The sequence below is a fragment of the Balaenoptera acutorostrata genome, chromosome 15 (assembly GCF_949987535.1).
Source record: "Balaenoptera acutorostrata chromosome 15, mBalAcu1.1, whole genome shotgun sequence".
Taxonomy (NCBI): domain Eukaryota; kingdom Metazoa; phylum Chordata; class Mammalia; order Artiodactyla; family Balaenopteridae; genus Balaenoptera; species Balaenoptera acutorostrata.
Window position 1 is genome coordinate 62,506,197 of NC_080078.1, and position 20,214 is coordinate 62,526,410.

The window sequence follows — 20,214 nt, forward strand, 5'->3', positions numbered from 1 at the left end:
TCCTTGCTGTTCTCTGCTGCGTGTCTGCTCTCCTTCCCAACTGTCAGCCCTGTTGACCAAGGGACCAGGGCCCAGACCCTCCACTAAACACTTCTCTATGAACTCAAACAGGCAGTAGTTTTGAAGAGCAAACAATCTTTCACGGACTTCTACACCAGCTCCTTCAGTGACCCCACTACCACCCAGAAAGATCTTTACTTCCCCAGCTCCTCCCACAATTGAATAGAATCTCATCCTTATAATAAATTCCTTATTCCATAATGCTGATAGCAGTTCTGCTGCTTCCCTGATTGAGCCTTAATTAACATATGTTTGAAAAAATGAGCCTCCTTAACGGAAGTGAACAACAGTCATGGATTTCTAGGCCTTAGGCACTGAGTCCCTTCCTAGCTACTGTCTCCTCTTCACCGTAAAGCTTTTAGAAAGAGTTGTTTACACTTCTCTCTTTCACTTACCTTTCAGTCTTCAACCTCCTCAACCTGTTTTCTGCCCTTGCAGAAATGGTTTTCAATGTTATTTTGTAAGCCTTATACATGCTTTTATACCCTTGACCTCTGTATCAAATAGGGTCCAATCAGGAAACGGAAGCCACATAGGATATTTAATATAGGGAATTGGTTACACTGTTGTCAGAAGGCAGAAACAGCAAAAAGAGGACCCTAAGGAAACAGATATTAGTAACCACAGAATGCAGCTGCCACCCTCAGGCTGCAGGAATTGAGGGAAGAGAACGGATTTTCAAAACCTAAGAGTTCAGAGGAGGGACCCCCCAATAGCTGGTTCTTGGACCTCCGAGGAAGGGGCACAGCCTGGCGCCCAGAGGGCCTGACCCCATGGGTAGCCCTCAGATGACAGCGGGCTGCGGCTGCTAGTACTTCTGAGACAGCACAGCCACGCTGGTCAGGGGAGCTTCATCTCTTACTACTATTCTCCTGCCGGTTTTAGCCCCAGTTACATCATATTTCTCATATTCAACACCAACAGAAGCCTTTGTACGGACTTTCCTGTGCCTGGAACAGCATTTAGGCTCATCTGCCTGGCGTTTTGGTATTTATTCCTCAAAGCGCGCTTCAGTGCCATCTTCTCGGCGAAGTTTTTCCGGACCTTCCGGACTCCGTGTACTTGGCGCCCCCTTGTGGTCCCTTGGTTGGAGGTCGGACCTTGTTGCTTGACCTAAATGAAGAAAAGAAAGCGTGCCAGCTCAGGGCGTGCGGCTGCACTCTGTGGGGCTCAGGGGGCGCGGGGGCTGTACCCACGGGCGGCTGAGGGCACGTGCGGGTGACACCTGTTCCGGTTGGACCAAGGGAACGGGAGCCAGAGAGGCCAGAGCTCTCCCCCGTTAGCTTTGCCATTGCATCGGACTTGCAGCTTCACTTGGCCACTTCCAGCCATGAAGCTCCTTTTGCTGACTCTGGCCGCACTGCTGCTCTTGTTCCAGCTCACTCCAGGTAACCTGGACCTCTTCAGGGGAGGGGGAGGGTGTGGGGAGTGTGGAGAGTGAGACCTGGTCACGGAATCCCACGGGCGGGGGGGATGAAATAGCATTTACCACCCAGAGTGCCGTGAGCTGTGATAGAGGGGATCTAGGGTCCTGGGGTGCACATGGGAGGGACCAGCCCAGGCTGAGAGCCAAGAGAGTCCTCCCGGAGGGATACTCTTGAGTCCTGTAAAGTGGTTAGAAATTAGAAGGGGAAGGAGAAGAGGTGGAAGTAGGAAGGGTGTCCTGGGCAGAAATCCTCTAATGCAAAGGTCCGGATGTGGGAGAGAGCACCGTGCCTTCAGGAAGCTGGCACAGAATGGAGGGGTGGGTTAAGGGTGTGGCAAGGGGTAAGGCTGAGGAAGCACTCAAGGTCCGGGTCTTGATGAGCCTTGAATGCCAGGTGGGGGAGCCATGGGAAGGCGGAAGCAGAGGAGGGCCATGGTCAGACTTGCCCATTCCACCAACTCTAGCATACCTATCTGGCCCCTCTTGCTCACCTGGCAGAAATTTCTACCCAGCCAAGGCTTTCAGCTCACCTGTCCACAGGGTTGGAAGGTGTGTATTTCCTCACCTCAGCCCTTGTATCTGCCTGTGGCAAATGCCTGAAACACCACTCAGCTGGGGATAGAGAGGAAAGCCTTAGAACCCAGGTTAGAAACTGCTCAACCATTTTCTAACTCTGTGACCTCCAGCAAGCAGCTTAGCGGCTCAGAATTGCAATTTCCTCATTTCTCCATCTGCTGCAACAAAGGCGTGTGTATAGTAATATGAGTTTGAGGGAACAACATTGAACACACTAAAATTTTGGTATGCAAAAAAAAAGTGTAACTTCTTCATTTTATATAACTCATCTAAGTTTTCCCAGGAGCTTCCATCCAGCTGATGGGACAGTTTGGGGGGAGGGGTGGTGGAGGGCACTTAGGGACTGTGCCTAAACTCAGCAGTTAAATAAATATTCATCAGTCCTGGTTTAAAACAGCTTCAAGTTAATTCAGTCTCTTTTGAATAAATATTCAGTCTTTGAGCATTTCTCCTTCTGCTCCCCGTCTCCTTCCCAGGATAGCACCTGGGTTTAGGAGAAGGTAACTTGATATGTCATGATTTAATTTATTGGTTCATTTAGTAAACATGATTGAATGGATTTCATGTTCTAGGCACTCTGATAGGTGCAGGAGGTAGCACAGTGAACATATCAGAACAAAACAGGTAAGCAAAGTCTTCAGCCTCTCGGAGTTTACATTCTACTGAGAGAAACAGAAAAAAAATTTTTTTTAATTAATTAATTTATTTATTTATTTATTTTTGGCTGTGTTGGGTCTTCGTTTCTGTGCGAGGGCTTTCTCTAGTTGCGGCAAGCGGGGGCCACTCTTCATCGCAGTGCGCGGGCCTCTCACTGTCGCGGCCTCTCTTGTTGCGGAGCACAGGCTCCAGACGCGCAGGCTCAGTCGTTGTGGCTCACGGGCCTAGTTGCTCCGCGGCATGTGGGATCTTCCCAGACCAGGGCTCGAACCCGTGTCCCCTGCATTAGCAGGCAGATTCTCAACCACTGCGCCACCAGGGAAGCCCAGAAAAAAAATTTTAAATAACTGAAACATACAAAATGTCAGGTGGTGAGTATAATGAGCAGAATAGGTGGGAAAGGGGAGAGCAAGTACCAGGGGGATGTGGATTTGCTGTTTTAAGGGGTGCTCATGGAATGGGTCACTGTGACCTGAGGGAGAATAAGGGGTGATCCATGTGGATTTGTGGAGAAGAACATTCAAGCTGGAGGGAACATGAAGTGCAAAGATCCTGGGGCAGGAGCATGAGGAGGTAGGGCTCAGTGCTGGACCTTCACTGACTTCTAGCACTATGTCCCTCATGGTGTGTGATCCCGTGACTGATGAAACCTCTTGGTCCTGTCGAGAGCCCCACTGACTCAGCCCTTCATCTCAGCCAAATCTTCCATCTTATCCCTAGGTTTAGGCTGTTCACACACAGCCCCTCCCACTGCCTTCTGCATAGGGATCTACTCCTGACAGGTCTCTCAGGCTCGCAGCTCATCACTGGTTTTCCTATCTTCACTAGAGACACAAGGGAACTTGGGGACCTTCTGGGTCTATTTTATGCCACAGGAGAGGAGAGGGAGAAGCTAAGACGCTTCCCTCAGCCATTTCTTTTTTTTTTTTTTTTTTTTTTTTGGCTGTGTTGGGTCTTCGTTTCTGTGCAAGGGCTTTCTCTAGTTGCAGTAAGTGGGGAAGTAGAGATAAGTAATGTGAGAAGGGCAGGGACAAGAGAATCTCTTGCTACAAACACCCAGATTGGTCTGGAGAAACTGCCAGAGAAGAGGGCATTTACTTTTTGCCCTCAGACTGTAGCCCAGGAAAATTGCTAACAGCATCGGCACAGCACATTATGGTGCCACCTGGAGGGGGATTTAGAAATGGCTGAGGGGGGCTTCCCTGGTGGCGCAGTGGTTGAGAATCTGCCTGCCAATGCAGGGGACACGGGTTCGAGCCCTGGCCTGGGAAGATCCCACATGCTGCGGAGCAACTAAGCCCGTGAGCCACAACTACTGAGCCTGCGCGTCTGGAGCCTGTGCTCCGCAACAAGAGAGGCCGCGATAGTGAGAGGCCCACGCACCACGATGAAGAGTGGCCCCCGTTTGCCACAACTAGAGAAAGCCCTCGCACAGAAACGAAGACCCAACACAGCCAAAAATAAATAAATAAATTTTAAAAAAAAACTCTACCTATGCCCCATCACAACTGTCTCTTTCACCAAATTAGTACTATCCTGACTTTTATAGCGATCAACTATTTGTGCACCTTTATAGTTTCATTGCTAGGGCTGCATCCCTAGAAACCCTATTTTTGCCATGCCCGCTTTTAAAATCTAACATTTCTTAAGATTTTTAGTTTTTTAATTTACTGGTTATATCTTCATCCCTTTCTTGTCTCTATAATTTATCTGTTGGGTCATTTGACCCATAGTTTCCCACAGTACAGATTTTGCTAATTGCATATTCAAAGTGAATTCAACGTGTTCCTCGGACCTCTGTATTTCCTGCAAATTGGTGACTGGATCCAGAGGTTTGATCAGGCTCAAGTTCTACGCTTTTTGGCAAAACGTTGGGGGATGGTATTTACCTTTTTCATCAGAAGGTAAATAATATGTTTGTTATCTCTCTTTTAGTGACAAATTAATGCTCAAAGCCAAGATGCATTAATTCTTTGCCTATTGCAAAATGGTGATATTCTATTATGTGATTTTTACTAGTTAGCTGGAATACTAATATAATAAAGACACTCCTCACCATCTACTATTTGGTTACTCAGCAGTACAGTTCATATAAGAAAGACAGAATAAATGCTTGGTGATTTTTCTTTACATATGAATCTGCAAGATAATGATTTCTTTTCCTGTCATCCACCAAATGTAACAAAATAGTTTTTAATATCATCATAAACTCATAGATTTAAATATATTTGATGACTTTTCATTCATTGCAGTCTTTTTTTTCAACTTATTTATTTTATTTTATTTATTTTATTTTTGGCTGCTTTGGGTCTTCGTTGCTGCACGCGGGATTTTTCTAGTTGCGGCGAGCAGGGGCCACTCTGTTGTGGTTCGTGGGCTTCTCATTGCGGTGGCTTCTCTTGTTGCGGAGCACGGGCTCTAAGCACGTGGGCTTCAGTAGTTGTGGCATGCAGCCTCAGTAGTTGTGGTGCACGGGCTTATTTGTCTTCCCAGACCAGGGATCGAACCGTGTCCCCTGCATTGGCAGGCAGATTCTTAACCACTGCGCCACCAGGGAAGTCCCCACTGCAGTCTTTATTCTTACTGAAACTCAGCCAGTGGAAGCCTAAGTCTTATTTTACATATCCCTGTTAGTCTTTGATAGTTTCCTTGGGATAAAGTCCATCTTATAAACACCACGAGGGACACACCTGCAGTCTGACAAAGTTAAACATATTAACTTACTGAAACAAAGGAAAATACACACCAAAGGAACTGTGGAACATCTCACCAAATGAAGGAACAAATAGGGTTACTATAGGATTAAGGAGAATAGCAGAGTTTTAGATAAAATGTAAATGAAGCAGAGTTTGATAGACTTCAAGGGCCACAGGATGGTGTGTAAAGAGGTTAACATCTGTTCTAGGTCCCATTTCCATGGAAAGTACAAAATTAAGAGAAATGTGGAATTTTATATCCCCAAACTCTTTCTCTGACACTCTGTCCCTGGCTCTGAAATAAAGGTTGCTCTTCTGTATGAAAAGACTCGATTCCTCAGGGAAAAATGTAACGTTCCAGCCTTGCTGATATGATTTCAAATACAAAGTTTCTGATAGGTGTGATTTGAGAAAACAGGGTTTCTTAGCACTTCGTCCTTTTATTAATTTACAAAAGCAGTTTCACTGGTACACAACTGGTTATCTGGTGTGACAAGATATTCTGGGCTCATCTTGTACAACTCCTGCACCAGACCTTGAATTAGCCTTTTCTTCAAAAAGCCCTAATTTTTTAAGTAGGAAAATGGTATTTAAAAACTGTGATCTAGATGCTAGAGACATTAATGCTACTAAATTAGCCCTTCTTTCTACATCTTTTCAGAGCACATGAGAAAATCAACACATTGAATATATATGAAATACTTAATGAATTCATGTTGATAATTCCTATTCAAAGTGAGGACTTCAGGATTTGTACTAAAATATTCCATATTACTTCTGTATGTTCTTTCTTCTGCACGAATATTCTCAGATATACTGTGTACTTCTTCGGCATTTTCAAGTCATCTTTTATTTGAAGAAGGTTTTCTTGAATTACAGTTTGTAGTATTTTTTCTGACATCTTGCTCTGATTTTCTTTCTCAAGGCCTCACCTTGTCTCTGTTGAATCTCCTTTCCCTATCCTCAGTATTTGTCACCTTCTATCGATTTTTTTCACCTTCTATCGATTTTTTTCCTTATCATTTCTTTTTCACCAGTTTTATTGTTATCATTTACATAAGATTAAATGTCCACATTTTTTAAAATTTATTTATTTAATTTATTTATTTTTGGCTGCACGCGCGCTTTTTCTAGTTGCAGCGAGCGGGGGCCACTCTGTTGTGGTGCTTGGGCTTCTCATTGTGGTGGCCTCTCTTGTTGGAGCTTGGGCTCTAGGCACACGGGCTTCAGTAGTTGTGGCTCGCGGGCTCTAGAGCTCAGGCTCGGTAGTTGTGGTACACGGGCTTAGTTGCTCTGCGGCATGTGGGATCTTCCCGGACCAGGGCTTGAACCTGTGTCCCCTGCATTGGCAGGCGGATTCTTAACCACTGTGCTACCAGGGAAGCCCTAAATGTCCACATTTTAATTATACAACATGAGTTTCAACAAATGTATACATCCATGTAACCACTACCACAGTTGTAGTATAATACACTTCCATTACCCTAAAAAGATCTCTCATGCCCCTTTGCAGTCACCTCCCCAGTCCCCCAGACACCAGCTATGACTAATCTACATTGTGTCACTTTAGTTTGGCCTTTTAGAATTAAACAACAGGAAGGCTTTTGTGCCTGGATTCTTTAACTTAGCATAATGCTTTTGCAATTCATCCATGTTGTTCATGTATCGATATCTTGTTACCCTGTGTTTCTGAGTAGTATTCCATTGTATGAATACATACCACAATTTGTTTATCAATTAACTAGCTGTTAGATATTTGAGCAGTTTCCAGTTTTTAGCTATTATAAATAGAGCTACTATGAATGGTCCAGTGAAGTCTTCATTTCTCTAGAGTAAATACCTAAGGGTGGAGTTGCTGGGTTGTATGATAAGGCTATGATAAACTTTATAAAAAACTGCAAACTGTTTTCCAAAGTGGCTATACTATTTTGCATTCCCATTAGCAATAAGAGATTTACAGTTGCTTCACATCATTGTCAACGCATGGTATTTTCTGTCTTTTAATTTGAGCCATTCTAGTGGGTATGTAGTTTTAACTGTTGTTTTACTGATGGCTAAAATACTTAATGACTAATCATATGAAACACATTTTGATGTGCTTATTCGCCATGTATATGTCTTCGTTGGTGTAGTGCCCGCTTTTAATCAGGTTTTTTTGTTGAGTTGTGTGTTCTACATATTCTAGGTAAACATTTTTAAAAAGATGTATGCTTTGTAAGTATTTTCTTCCAGTCTGTAAATTGCCTTTTGATTTACTTAACAGTGTCTTTTGAAAGGTAAGAACTTTTAGTTTTGAAGAAGTCCAATGTGTTCATTTTTTCTTTTGTGGCTCATGTTTTTGTATCTTATCTAAAAAAAAATCTTGCTTGACACAAGGTCAGAAACATTTTCTCCTATGGTTTCTTCCAGGTGTTCTATTGTTTTAGCTCTTACATTTTAGGTCCATGATTCATTTTGTGTACAGTGTGGGGTAAGGGTTGAGGTTCATTTATTTACACATGGATGTGCGGCATCATTTAATGAAAAGAATTTCCTTTTCCACCTTTGAATTACCTTGGCACCTTTGTTGAAAATCAGTTGACCATATAGGTTGGGATTAGTTTATGGACTCTCTCTGCCATTCCACTGATCTACATGTCTATTCTTATGCCAATACCACATTGTCTTGGTTACTATGACTTTGCAGTAAACCTTGAAATCAGGTACTGTGAGTCTTCCAACTTTGTTCTTTTCCAGATTGTTTTATCTGTTTTAGGTCAATTGCATTTTCATATAAATTTTAGAATCAGCTTTTCAATTCTACAAAATAGCCTGCTGGAAATATTCTTGGGACTGCATTGATCAATTTAAGGAGAATTGAGATCTTATCAAAATTAAGTCTTTGAATCCATGAACATGGTATCTCTCTCCATTTCTTTATGTCTTCCTTTCTTTCTCTGAAATATTTTGTGGTTTTTATATTTTACATATTGTAGTAGGCTGAATAATGACTCCCCAGAGATGTCCAAGTCCTAATCCCCAGAACCCATGAACATGTTACCTTATATGGTAAAAGCGATTTTGCAGGTGTCTTGAGATGGGGAGATTATCTTGGGTTTTCTGGGTGGACTCAATGTAATCACAAGAGACCTAATAAGAGGGCAGCAGGAGATCAGATTGTGGAGGAAAAGATAAGAAAATGGAAGCAAGGGGTTGTAGTAATGTAAGGAAGGGGTTACAAGCAAAGAAATACAGGTAGTCATTAGAAGGTGAAAAGGGGAAGAAAATAGCTTCTGCCCTAAGAGTCTCCAGAAGGAACCAGCCCTGCTGGCACCTTGACTTTAGCCCAGTGAAACAATAAATTAGTGTTGTTTTAAGACACTAAGTTTGTGGTAATTTTGTTACAGCAGCAATACGATATGAAACTAATACACATATATTTTGTTAAATTCATCACTGTTATGTATTTTTAAGCTGTTGTAAATGATGTTTTTAAAAGTTCAGTTGTTTGTTGCTAGTATATTGAAATACAGTTTTTTTTATTGAAGTAGAGTTGATTTACAATGTTGTGCCAATCTCTGCTTTACAGCAAAGTGACTCAGTTATACACATACAGACATTCTCTTTTTTATATTCTTTCCCATTATTGTTTATCACAAGATATTGAATATAGTTCCCAGTGCTATATTGTAGGACCTTGTTGTTTATCCATCCTGTATATAATAGTTTGCATCTACTAATCCCACACTCCCAGTCCATCCCTCCCCCACCACCCCCTCCCTTGGCAACCACAAGTCTGTTCTCTATGTCTATGAGTCTGTTTCTGTTTTGTAGATAGGTTCATTTGTGCCATATTTTAGATTCCACATATAAGTGATACCATATGATATTTGTCTTTCTCTTTCTGACTTACTTCACTTAGTATGATAATCTCTAGTTGTATCCATGTTGATGCAAATGGTGTTATTTCATTCTTTTTTATAGCTGAGTAGTATTCCACTATATATACGTACCACATTTTCTTTATCCATTAATCTGTCGATGGACATTTAGGTTGTTTCCATGTTTTGGCTATTGTGAATAGTGCTGCTATGAACATAGGGGTGCATGTATCTTTTTGAATTATAGTTTTGTCCAGGTATATGCCCAATAAAAAAAAATGGGCAGAAGACCTTAACAGACATTTCTCCAAAGAAGACATACAGATGGCCAGTAGGCACATGAAAAGATGCTCAACATCACTAATTATTAGAGAAATGCAAATCAAAACTCTAACGAGGTATCACCTCAAACTGGTCAGAATGACCATCATTAAAAAGTCTAGAAATAATAAATACTAGAGAGGGTGTGGAGAAAAGGGAACACTCCTACACTGTTGGTGGGAATGTAAGTTGGTGCAGCCACTATGGAGAACAGTATGGAGGTTCCTCAGAAAACTAAAAATAGAATTACCATATGATCCAGAAATACAATTGATTTTTATATATTAATCTCATATCCTGCAACCTTGCTAAACTCACTTATTAGGTTTCATAGCTTTTGGGGGGATTTTATACATAGATGATCATGTCGTCTTTAAACAGTAACAGTTTTACTTCTCCCTTTAAAATCTGTTTGTCTTTCATCAATAAGTATGATAGTATCTGCAGGATTTTCACAGATGTCCGTAATCAGGTTGAGGAAATTTTCTTCTATTCCTAGTCAGTTTAGAGTTTTTCTTTTATCATTAATGAATGATGAATTCTGTCAAATGCTTTTTCTGCATCTATTGAAATGGTCATATGATTGGGTGGGGTGCTGTGGTGAATTATATTGATTGATTTTTCAAATGTTGAATTGACCTTTACATTCTTGGAATGATTCACACTTGTTATGATGTATTATCCTTTTTATACATTTCTGGATTCAGTTTATATTTTGTTAAGGATTCTCACGTCTAGTTTATGTGGGATGTTAGTCTGTAAGGATTTTTACATCTAAGTTTATAAGGGATATTAGTCTGTAGTTTTATTTTCTTGGAATGTCTTTGGTTTGGGTGTCAAGGTAATGCTGGAAGACTTTGAAAAGAATTGATATTATTTCTTTCTTAAATACTTGGTAGAATTCCCCAGTGAAGCCATCTGAGCCTAGAGTTTTCTTTGTGGAAGGTACTTATATACATATTCAATTTCTTTCAAAAATTAAGAGGTTTTAAAGTTATCTATTTCTTCATATACGAGCTTCAGTAGTTTGTGTTTTTCAAGTAATTTGTCTATTTTATGTAAGTTGTTCAATTTATAGTCATAAAATTTTTTAAATTATGTCTTTATTATCATTGTAATATCTATAGAATCTATAGTGAGGTCCTCCTTTCTTTCTTTTTTTTTTCTTGGGGTGGGGGGTGGAGTGCTGTGCTGCAGGGCTTGTGGGATCTTATTTCCCTGACCAGGATCAAACCCGGGCCCTCAGCAGAGGAAGTGCAGAGTCCTAACCACTGGACCGCCAGGGAATTCCTCTGTTTTTCATTCTTGATAATAAAAATTTATGTCTTCTCCTTTGTTTTCTTCCTGGTCAGCCTGCCTGGCTAGAAATTTAGCAATTTTTTAAAATATTTTCAAAGAACCAGCTTTTGGTTTTATCTATTATTTTTCTATTTCTTATTTTATTTACTGTTGCTCCGATCGTAATGATTTTTTTCTTCCACTTACTTTAGCTTTAATTTGCTCTTATTTTTCTCACTTCTTAAGATATAAGCATTGATCATTGATTTAAGACCATTCTATCTAAAATACGCTTCTTAAAGTATAAATCTCCCTCTAATTACTACTTTATCTTGGTTCCACAAATATTTTTATGTATTGTACTTTTAATTTTAGTCAATTCAAACTTCTCGAATTTCTCTTCTGATTTCTCTTTCAACCATTAGCTATTTACCAGTACATTGTTCAATTTCCTAGTATTTAGGGATTTTCCAGGTGCATATCTATTATTGATTTTTAGTTTAACTCTATTGTGGACAGACATACACCTTTGTAAGACTTCAATCCTTCCATTTTTATTGAGATCCTGTATTACCCAGAATATGGTATATCTTGGTGAATATTCTGTGAGCACTTGGAGTGTTCTGTAAATATCTATTAAGTCAAGTTAGTTGATATATTCTATATCTTCTATTAACTTGTTCTATCAATTGTTGAGAGAGGAATGTTGAAATCTGAAATTATAATTGTGAATTTGTCTATTTCTCCTTTCAGTTCTTTTAGCTTTTTGTTTCATGTACTTTCAAGCTCTGTTTTTTGGTGTATTTGATTTAGGATTAATATGTCTTTTTGATAAATTGAGACTGTCATCATGAAATGACCTGTTTATACTTAGTAATTTAGTTGGTTCTGAAATCTACTTTTTAAATATTAGCATAGCTAATATGTTAATAATACTCCAGCTTTCCTTTGATTAGTGATTTCATGGTATTTTTTTTATCCTTTTACTTTTTTTTTTAATTAATTAATTTATTTATTTATTTTTGGGTGTGTTGGGTCTTCGTTTCTGTGCGAGGGCTTTCTCTAGTTGTGGCAAGCGGGGGCCACTCTTCATCGTGGTGCGCGGGCCTCTCACTGTCGCGGCCTCTTGTTGCGGAGCACAGGCTCCAGATGCGCAGGCTCAGTAGTTGTGGCTCATGGGCCCATTTGCTCCGCGGCATGTGAGATCTTCCCAGACCAGGGCTCAAACCCGTGTCCCCTGCATTGGCAGGCAGATTCTCAACCACTGCGCCACCAGGGAAGCCCTATCCTTTTACTTTTAACATAGCTATGTCTCTACATTTAGAATGAATTTCTTATAGACAACATGTGATTAGGTCTTGCTTTTTCATCCAATCTGACAATTTCTGCCTTTTAATTGAGATGTTCAGACCATTTATGCTTAATATCATTATCAATATGGTTGCATTTAACCTACCGTCTTTCTATTTGTTTTCTATCTGCCTATCCTTTTTGTTCACTTTATCTTCTTTGCGTCCCCTCTTTCAGATTACTTGAGTCTTTTTATGATTCCAGTTTGTATCTAGTAGTGCCTTAATAGCTATACCTCTTTTTTTTAAACGGTTGCTCTAAGTTTTACATCTTCATGTTTGGATGGTTGCCAAATTGGTGTTTCTGTAGGAGGAGAGTAGTAATGTTACTGACATTACTCCTCAAATCTTCTTAGTTTTTAAAAATCTGAAGAAGTCTATTTCTCCATTTGGGGAGGATTTTTGCTGTGTAAAGAATTCTGGATTGTCTTTTTTCCTTTTGTTGTTTTAAAGATACCTTTCTACTGTCTTCTCGTGTATGGTTTCTGATAAGAAGTCCTCTATTATTTTTACCGTTTTTCCCATGTACTTAATGTGTCTTTTCCTCTAGCTAGTTTTAAGATTTTTAACGTGATTTTCAAAAAATTGATTATGTTATGGCTTTGCATAGCTTTCTTTAGATTTTATTCTGCTTGGGGTTCACTGAGGTTCTGGATTCTATGGGATTATAATTTTCATCAAATTTGAAACTTTTCAACCAGTATTTCTTTAAAAACTCTTCCTGCCTCAGAATGAGAGAAAATATTTGCAAACAAATCAACGGACAAAGGATTAATCTCCAAAATATATAAACAGCTCATGCAACTCACTATTAAAAAAACAAACAACCCAATCCAAAAATGGGCAGAAGACCTAAATAGACATTTCTCCAAAGAAGACATACAGATGGCCAAGAAGCACATGAAAAGCTGCTCAACATCACTAATTATTAGAGAAATGCAAATCAAAACTACAATGAGGTACCACCTCACACCAGTTAGAATGGGCATCATCAGAAAATCTACAAACAACAAATGCTGGGAGGGTGTGGAGAAAAGGGAACCCTCTTGCACTGTTGGTGGGAATGTAAATTGATACAGCCACTATGGAGAACAGTATGGAGGTTCCTTAAAAAACTAAAAGTAGAATTACCATATGATCCAACAATCCCACTACTGGGCATATACCCAGAGAAAACCATAATTCAAAAAGACACATGCACCCCAATGTTCATTACAGCCCTATTTACAATAGCCAGGACATGGAAGCAACCTAAATGCCAATCGACAGACAAATGCATAAAGAAGATGCGGTACATATATACAATGGAATATTACTCAGCCATAAAAAGGAATGAAATTGGGTCATTTGTAGAGACGTGGATGGATCTAGACTGTCATACAGAGTGAAGTCAGAAACAAAAAAACAAATATCGTATATTAACTCATATATGTGGAACCTAGAAAAATGGTACAGATGAACCGGTTTGCAGGGCAGAAATTGAGACACAGATGTAGAGAACAAACGTATGGACACCAAGCAGGGAAAGCGGCGGGGGGCTAGGGGTGGTGGTGTGATGAATTGGGCGATTGGGATTGACATGTATACACTGATGTGTATAATATTGATGACTAATAAGAACCTGCTGTATAAAAAACTAAAATAAAATTTAAAAATTAAAAAAAAAGTTTCTGTCCCTCCCCCTTCCTCTCCTTTTGGTAATCTGATTGTATGTAAGTTATACTGCTTGTTATTGTCCCATGGGTCACTGATGTTCTGTTTTGGGGGGTTTTTTCCCAATATTTTTTCTCTCTACTTCCTTTTGGATAGTTTCTGTTGCTATGTCTTCAAGTTCATTTATCTTTACTTCTGCAGTGTCTATTGTTAACATCACTAAGTATGTTTTTCATTTAATATTTAATGTTTCATCTCAAATTTTCTTAATCATTTAGGGGTTTATTTCAGTTTTCTTTGTCTGATTTTTACTACTTATAGCTTTCATTTGAACAAATTTACCATTGGATAAACTAGAAAATTTTTCTTCTTTTTTTTCCAATATTTTTTATTGAAGTATAGTTGATTTGCAATGCTTCAGGTGTACAGCAAAGTGATTCAGTTTTATATATATGACTATATATGTAACTTTTCAGATTATTTCCATTATAGGTTATTACAAGATATTGAATATAAGTCCCTGTGCTATACAGTAGGTTCTTGTTGTTTATCTAGTTTACATAGAGTAGTATATATCTGTCAAATATTTTCATGTGAATTTTTTACATCTTTATTTCTCTCCTCATAATGTTCATGTTTTCCTCAATCTTCTTGAGCTTATGGAGTGTATTTATAATAGTCGTTTCATCATTCTTGTCTGCTAGTTCCATAATCTTTGTCATTTCTGGGTCTGTTGATTGATTTTATCCTGGTTGTGGTTCATACTTTCCTGCTTTTTTTTTTTTTTTTTTAATGCCTGGAAAATTATTTGGATTCTTTGCACTGTGGATTTTATACTTTTGGTTACTGGATTTTTTTTTTCCTTTAAAGAGTATTGGTTTTTGTTCTGGTATGCAGTAAGTTAGTTGGAATCAGATGAATCCTTTCAAGACTGACATTTAATCTTTTTAGGATGGGTATGGGACATCCTTTAATCTAGGGCTAATTTAGCCCCACCATGCTGCAGATTTTACAAGGTCTTTCCACTCAGGCGGTGGGGACACAAGATATTCCCAGCCCTGTGTGATCACTGGGAATTGTTTTGCCTACTTCTTTTTGGTGGTTCTTTCCTAGGCCTTTGGTAGTTTCCTCTTACACTTGCACAGATAATACCTAAAGACTAGAGGAGTGCTCTGCAGAGCTCTGTAGTATGCCCCCTCTGTGTGTGTGTTTCTCTCTGTGTGTCTGTGTATAGCCCCCTCTTCTTTGATTCTGGGACCCACAGATTCTAGCTGACTTGACCTCCTTGAACTCCTTGAACCTCAATTTCGACATCCTCCATTCAGTAAGATCACCAGGCTTTGTTTGGATTCCTCTTCCTGCACTACAGCCCAGAAACTGCTTCTAGTCCGTAAACTGGTACAACTAGAGGGCTCATCTTGTTTGTTTCCCTTCTCTCCAGGATCATGTTTGAAAATCATTGTTTCATATACATTTGGTCCAATTATCTTGTTGTTTAAAGCAGGAAAATCAATATGGCTCCTGTCACTCCATCTCAGCCTGAAGAAGAAATCCCATTTCTTTTTTTTAATTTTTACATTTTTTCTTTTTTTTCTCTTCTATTTCTCTTAAAATATTATCCGTTGAGATTATTTGCTTTTGTATCCCTTTCAGGTTAGACTTTTTTCTGAAAAGAATTTTCTTTAATTCCTAATTATATCTGTCACTGCACTTCTGAAATTTTTAATGCTAGTGGATTTTATGTTATCTTATTTACTACATACAACTCTCTAAAATAGGTGCTATTATGTCTTTTGTTTTCAAAAGAGAAAAATGAAGCTCTGTGAAGGGAAGTAACTTGCTCAAGATCTCCCAGTTTACATGTGGTGGAGCCAGCTTTCAAATCCAGACTTTGGAGGTTTCAATAGGTGGGACAGTTCCTGGCGCAATCCTCACTATCAAATTAAAACTTCCATACCAATATTGTCTTAGAATAGCTTTTAAGTTTTAAAGAAACTTAAAGACTGTGATGGGTCAAATTTTTTACCAAGCTTCATTTCAGGCAGTTGAGAAATACCCCATAGCCATCTTAGTGTCTCCATAATCCATCTGACTGAAGTTAAACCCCAGATTTCTCTCAGTTTATTTTTTCAGGATCTGGTGCTTGTGATGGCAGTTTGCTCAAGGTTCCAGAGAAGTTGTAAAAGATAATTTTTTAAGTAAACTAATGATTCTCATACAGATATAAAAATGAACACATGTTAAAGATTTCATTTAACTCATAATGAGAGAACAAGGCAGATTTTGTAACTGGTTTAAAGCATAAAGGCATACACACACTACTATATATGATAGATAACCAACAAGGACCTACTGTATAGCCCAGGGAACTCTACTCAGTATTCTATGATAACCTATATGAGAAAAGAATCTGCAAAAGAATGAATATATGTGTAGGTATAACTGAATCACTTTACTGTACACACAACATTGTAACTCAACTATACTCTAATAAAATATTTTTTAGAAAAATTTTAAAAAGCACAAAGGTATTAATGGAGTAAGGGAATCTTGAAATGAATTTACAAGACAGAAACTGGTTCTTTTTCCCCCCATGGGGCAGGGGAAGGGAAGGAGTGAATTGAACCCCTGTGGAACAGAATTTACTTGAACATATAGGAAATAATTATTTTTGCATTACTATCATTAATCAAGAGCTCAGAGAGATGTAAAACTCCCACATAATCAGAATCAGATAACTCTGAAGTCTGTGATCTGTCTAGACCAGGGACTTCTGACACTATTGGCAACTATTGACGTTTTGGCACTGTTGGCATTTTGGGCTAGACAGTTCTTTATTGTGGCTGTCCTGTGCGTTGTAAGATATTTAGCAGAATCTTTGGCCTCACTAATTGCCAGTAGCACCCCACACCAGTTGTGACAACTAAAAACGTCTCCAGACATTTCATTGACAAACATCCCTTGGGGAGCAAAATTTCCCTATTTGAGCCAAGTTTTCCTCTAAAACACGAATTTTCCCCAGTCTTCCCCATACTGGTCAAAAAATAATCTCAAAGAAAACTTATTCCTAATCACAAAATAAACTTGGTCTAAACCTACAACAGAAAGAAGGAAATAATAAATAAAAAATTAATGAAATAAAGAATAGTCACAGTACCAAACTGCCTAAAGAAAGTAGTTTCACTGACACAAATAGAGGTTACAGACTTTATTCAGCTGATGGACATCAGGGAGCAGCTGAAGACCCAAGTCAGGGCAGGCTTGGAGTTTTTATAGAACAAAGAGAAGAGAGGGGTGCATGTTCTTGTTTGAGTCAAGTAGCAGATTTCATCTTTAACTGCTGCAAAACTTGTGTTTGGAATAATTAGAAACTGTTCCAGATTTTTGTGCCTCTTGGTTGAGGCCATTGGTGCAATCCCATCCCCAAAGCTGTCAGAGCAGTTCTTTTGAGAGCTGTTTTTGCAAGTCTTGAGTTTGTCAGTTAGTCAGGATTCTGGGGCAGGAAAGGTATCAAAAACAATATGAATGGTTGTTGCCAGGGGCTAGGAGGAGGGGAGAATGGGGAGTAATTGCTTAATGGGAATAGAGTTTCAGTTTTACAAGATGAAAAGAGTTATGGGAATGGGTGGTGGTGATGGTTGCACAACAATATGAACGTATTTAATACCATGGAACTGTACACTTTAAGATAGTTAACATAAATTTTATGTCATGTGTATTTTACCGCAATTTAAAAAAACATAAGTACAGCCACCTTCTTGATGATAGGCCTTGGCAAAGACAAAACAAAACAAAAATAAGGATATGAAGAAATTGATGGAATTTAAGCCAAATATATAGATATGTATAGTGTGTGTGTGTGTATATCTATATATATACACAATGAAATATTACTAAGCCATAAAAAAGAATGAAATAATTCCATTTGCAGCAACATGGATGGACCTGGAGATTATCATACTAAGTGAAGCCATATAGGGAAAGACAAATATCATATAATATCACTTATACGTGGAATCTAAAATATGATACAAATGAACTTATTTACAAAACAGAAACAGACTCACAGACTTCCAAAACAAACTTATGGTTACCAAAGGGGAAAAGGGAGTTGAGGAGAGATAAATTAGGAGGTTGGGAATAACATATATACTCTACTCTATATAAAATAGGTAACCAACAAGGACCTACTGTATAGCACAGGGAACTATACTCAATATTTTGTAATAACCTATAAGGGAAAAGAATCTGAAAAGAATATATATTATAGCACTGTGCTGTACACCTGAAACTAACACAATATTGTAAATCAACTATACTTCAATTTTTTTAATTTAAAAAAACAATACAGGGCTTCCCTGGTGGCGCAGTGGTTGAGAATCTGCCTGCTAATGCAGGGGACACGGGTTCGAGCCCTGGTCTGGGAAGATCCCACATGCCGCGGAGCAGCTGGGCCCGTGAGCCACAATTGCTGAGCCTGCGCGTCTGGAGCCTGTGCCCCGCGACGGGAGGGGCCGCGATAGAGAAAGGCCCGCGCACCGCGATGAAGAGCGGTCCCCGCACCGCGATGAAGAGTGGCCCCCGCTTGCCGCAACTGGAGAAAGCCCTCGCACGAACCGAAGACCCAACACAGCCAAAAATAATAAATAAATAAATAAATAAATAAATAAGAAAATCCTTTAAAAAAAAAACAATACAGATGAATGCTGAAAATATTATGCTAAGTAAAAAGAAGCCAGGCACAAAATGCTGCACATTATATGATTCCATTGGCATAAAATATCTAATTAGGCAAGTCTGTAGCGAGGAGGGCATATTGGTGGTTGCTCAGGGATAAGGAGAGGAGAAATGAAAATGCTTAATGGGTGCAGGGTTTCTGTTTGGGATGATTAAAAAGTTCTGGAACTAGACGGTGATGATGGTTGCACAACATTGTGAGTGTAATTAATGCCCCTGGACTGTACACTTTAAAATACTTAAACTGATAAACTTTATGTTATTTGTATTTTACCACAATTTTTCGAAAGGGAGAAGAAGGGAAAAAAAGAGAGGACCAGGGTCAAAGTCAAAGGAAACTGAGCACCCTCTATCACATCTGTTTTAATCCTTTTACAGACAATTCAAATCCAGAATCTACCTCTTCTTAGGACTGACACTGTCTCTGTTCTTCTTTCTTTTCAGGTAGCACCCTAAGATGCTGGAATCTTCATGGCAAATGCCGCCAGAAATGTTTCAAGAAGGAAAGGGTCTATGTTTACTGCACAAATAATAAAATGTGCTGTGTGAAGCCCAAGTACCAGCCAAAAAGCCTTCCATGGAAAGTTTAAGTTCTTTGAAACCTAAAGTCATCAGAAGGCAGGTGAAGCTATGCTGAGTCTGACCACAGTGGATTCTCAAACTCTGTCAATAAACACTTCTGGCTGACCCCTGTGTTTGCCTGTTAGTCTATCCAGAGGTTCTCAGGAAGTCCTCTTACAGATGGTCCATTAAGTCAAAACTATTTTCATTATAATAATAAGACATTATTTGCCCTTTTATCTCACTTTCTCACAAGTGTGAAATTTTCTGGAATCTACACGACACACAATAATATCATTCTGGCAGCTAATGAAAGGTGTGCTTATGGATCCTTACGTTTTTAGAATTTTTTAAGATAGACCCTTAAGGTATAAATGTGTTCATTTTCAGAGATTAACTCAGGTTGTTCTCAGTAATTCTATGGTACTCTTATTAGCTATCTTTGCTATATTATTAATCTCTGGAACCTCGTTATCATCTAATAAATCACTGCTTTGAAATTCCAAAATTTTCCTTTTACCTATGTGGAAACACAACAAAAAATAAAAACATTTTGTTGTCTACAGGATCTGGGAGTCCCAGGGCTGGGGTCCTAGGGTTAGTGCCCACTGACTGGTGAGTAGAGCAGGATCCCAGGGTCTCTGGCTGCAGGGCTCTTGGGGTCCCAGGGTTAGTGCTAGTGCACTGGTGTGCAGGGTTGGCTCCAGGGCCCTCTGGTGGACAGAGCCATGTCCCAAGGCAGCTGTGGGCTCAGGGAGTCTTAGGGCAGTTAGGCCTGCTGGGGTGGGGCTCTGTCCCTGCCCAGCTAGTTGCGTGACCTGAGGTGTCCCAGTACTAGTGCCAAAAGGCTAGTGGGTGGAACCAGGTCTCCCAGAACTAATGAGCTAGAAAGAGGATTCCAAACTGACACTTGCCAGCACCAGTGTCCACATGCTAGGATTAACTCACAAAAATGGCTGCCACCAGTGTCTGTGTCCCAGGGTGAGGTCCAGGAGGCTCTCTAAGATCAGCAGGTGGGTCTGACCCAGGCTCCTTTCAAA

General features: G+C 39.5%; 1 protein-coding gene across 1 annotated transcript; it reads left to right on the forward strand.

Moving 5' to 3' along the window:
- The first annotated feature begins 1,327 nt into the window (after positions 1–1,327).
- Positions 1,328–19,203, forward strand: DEFB123 (defensin beta 123). The gene is made up of 2 exons (XM_028169269.2): positions 1,328–1,448; positions 19,058–19,203. Exons 1-2 carry the CDS (start codon positions 1,391–1,393, stop codon positions 19,201–19,203), a joined length of 204 nt encoding a protein of 67 aa, XP_028025070.1. The 5' UTR covers positions 1,328–1,390.
- The last annotated feature ends 1,011 nt before the right edge of the window (positions 19,204–20,214 follow it).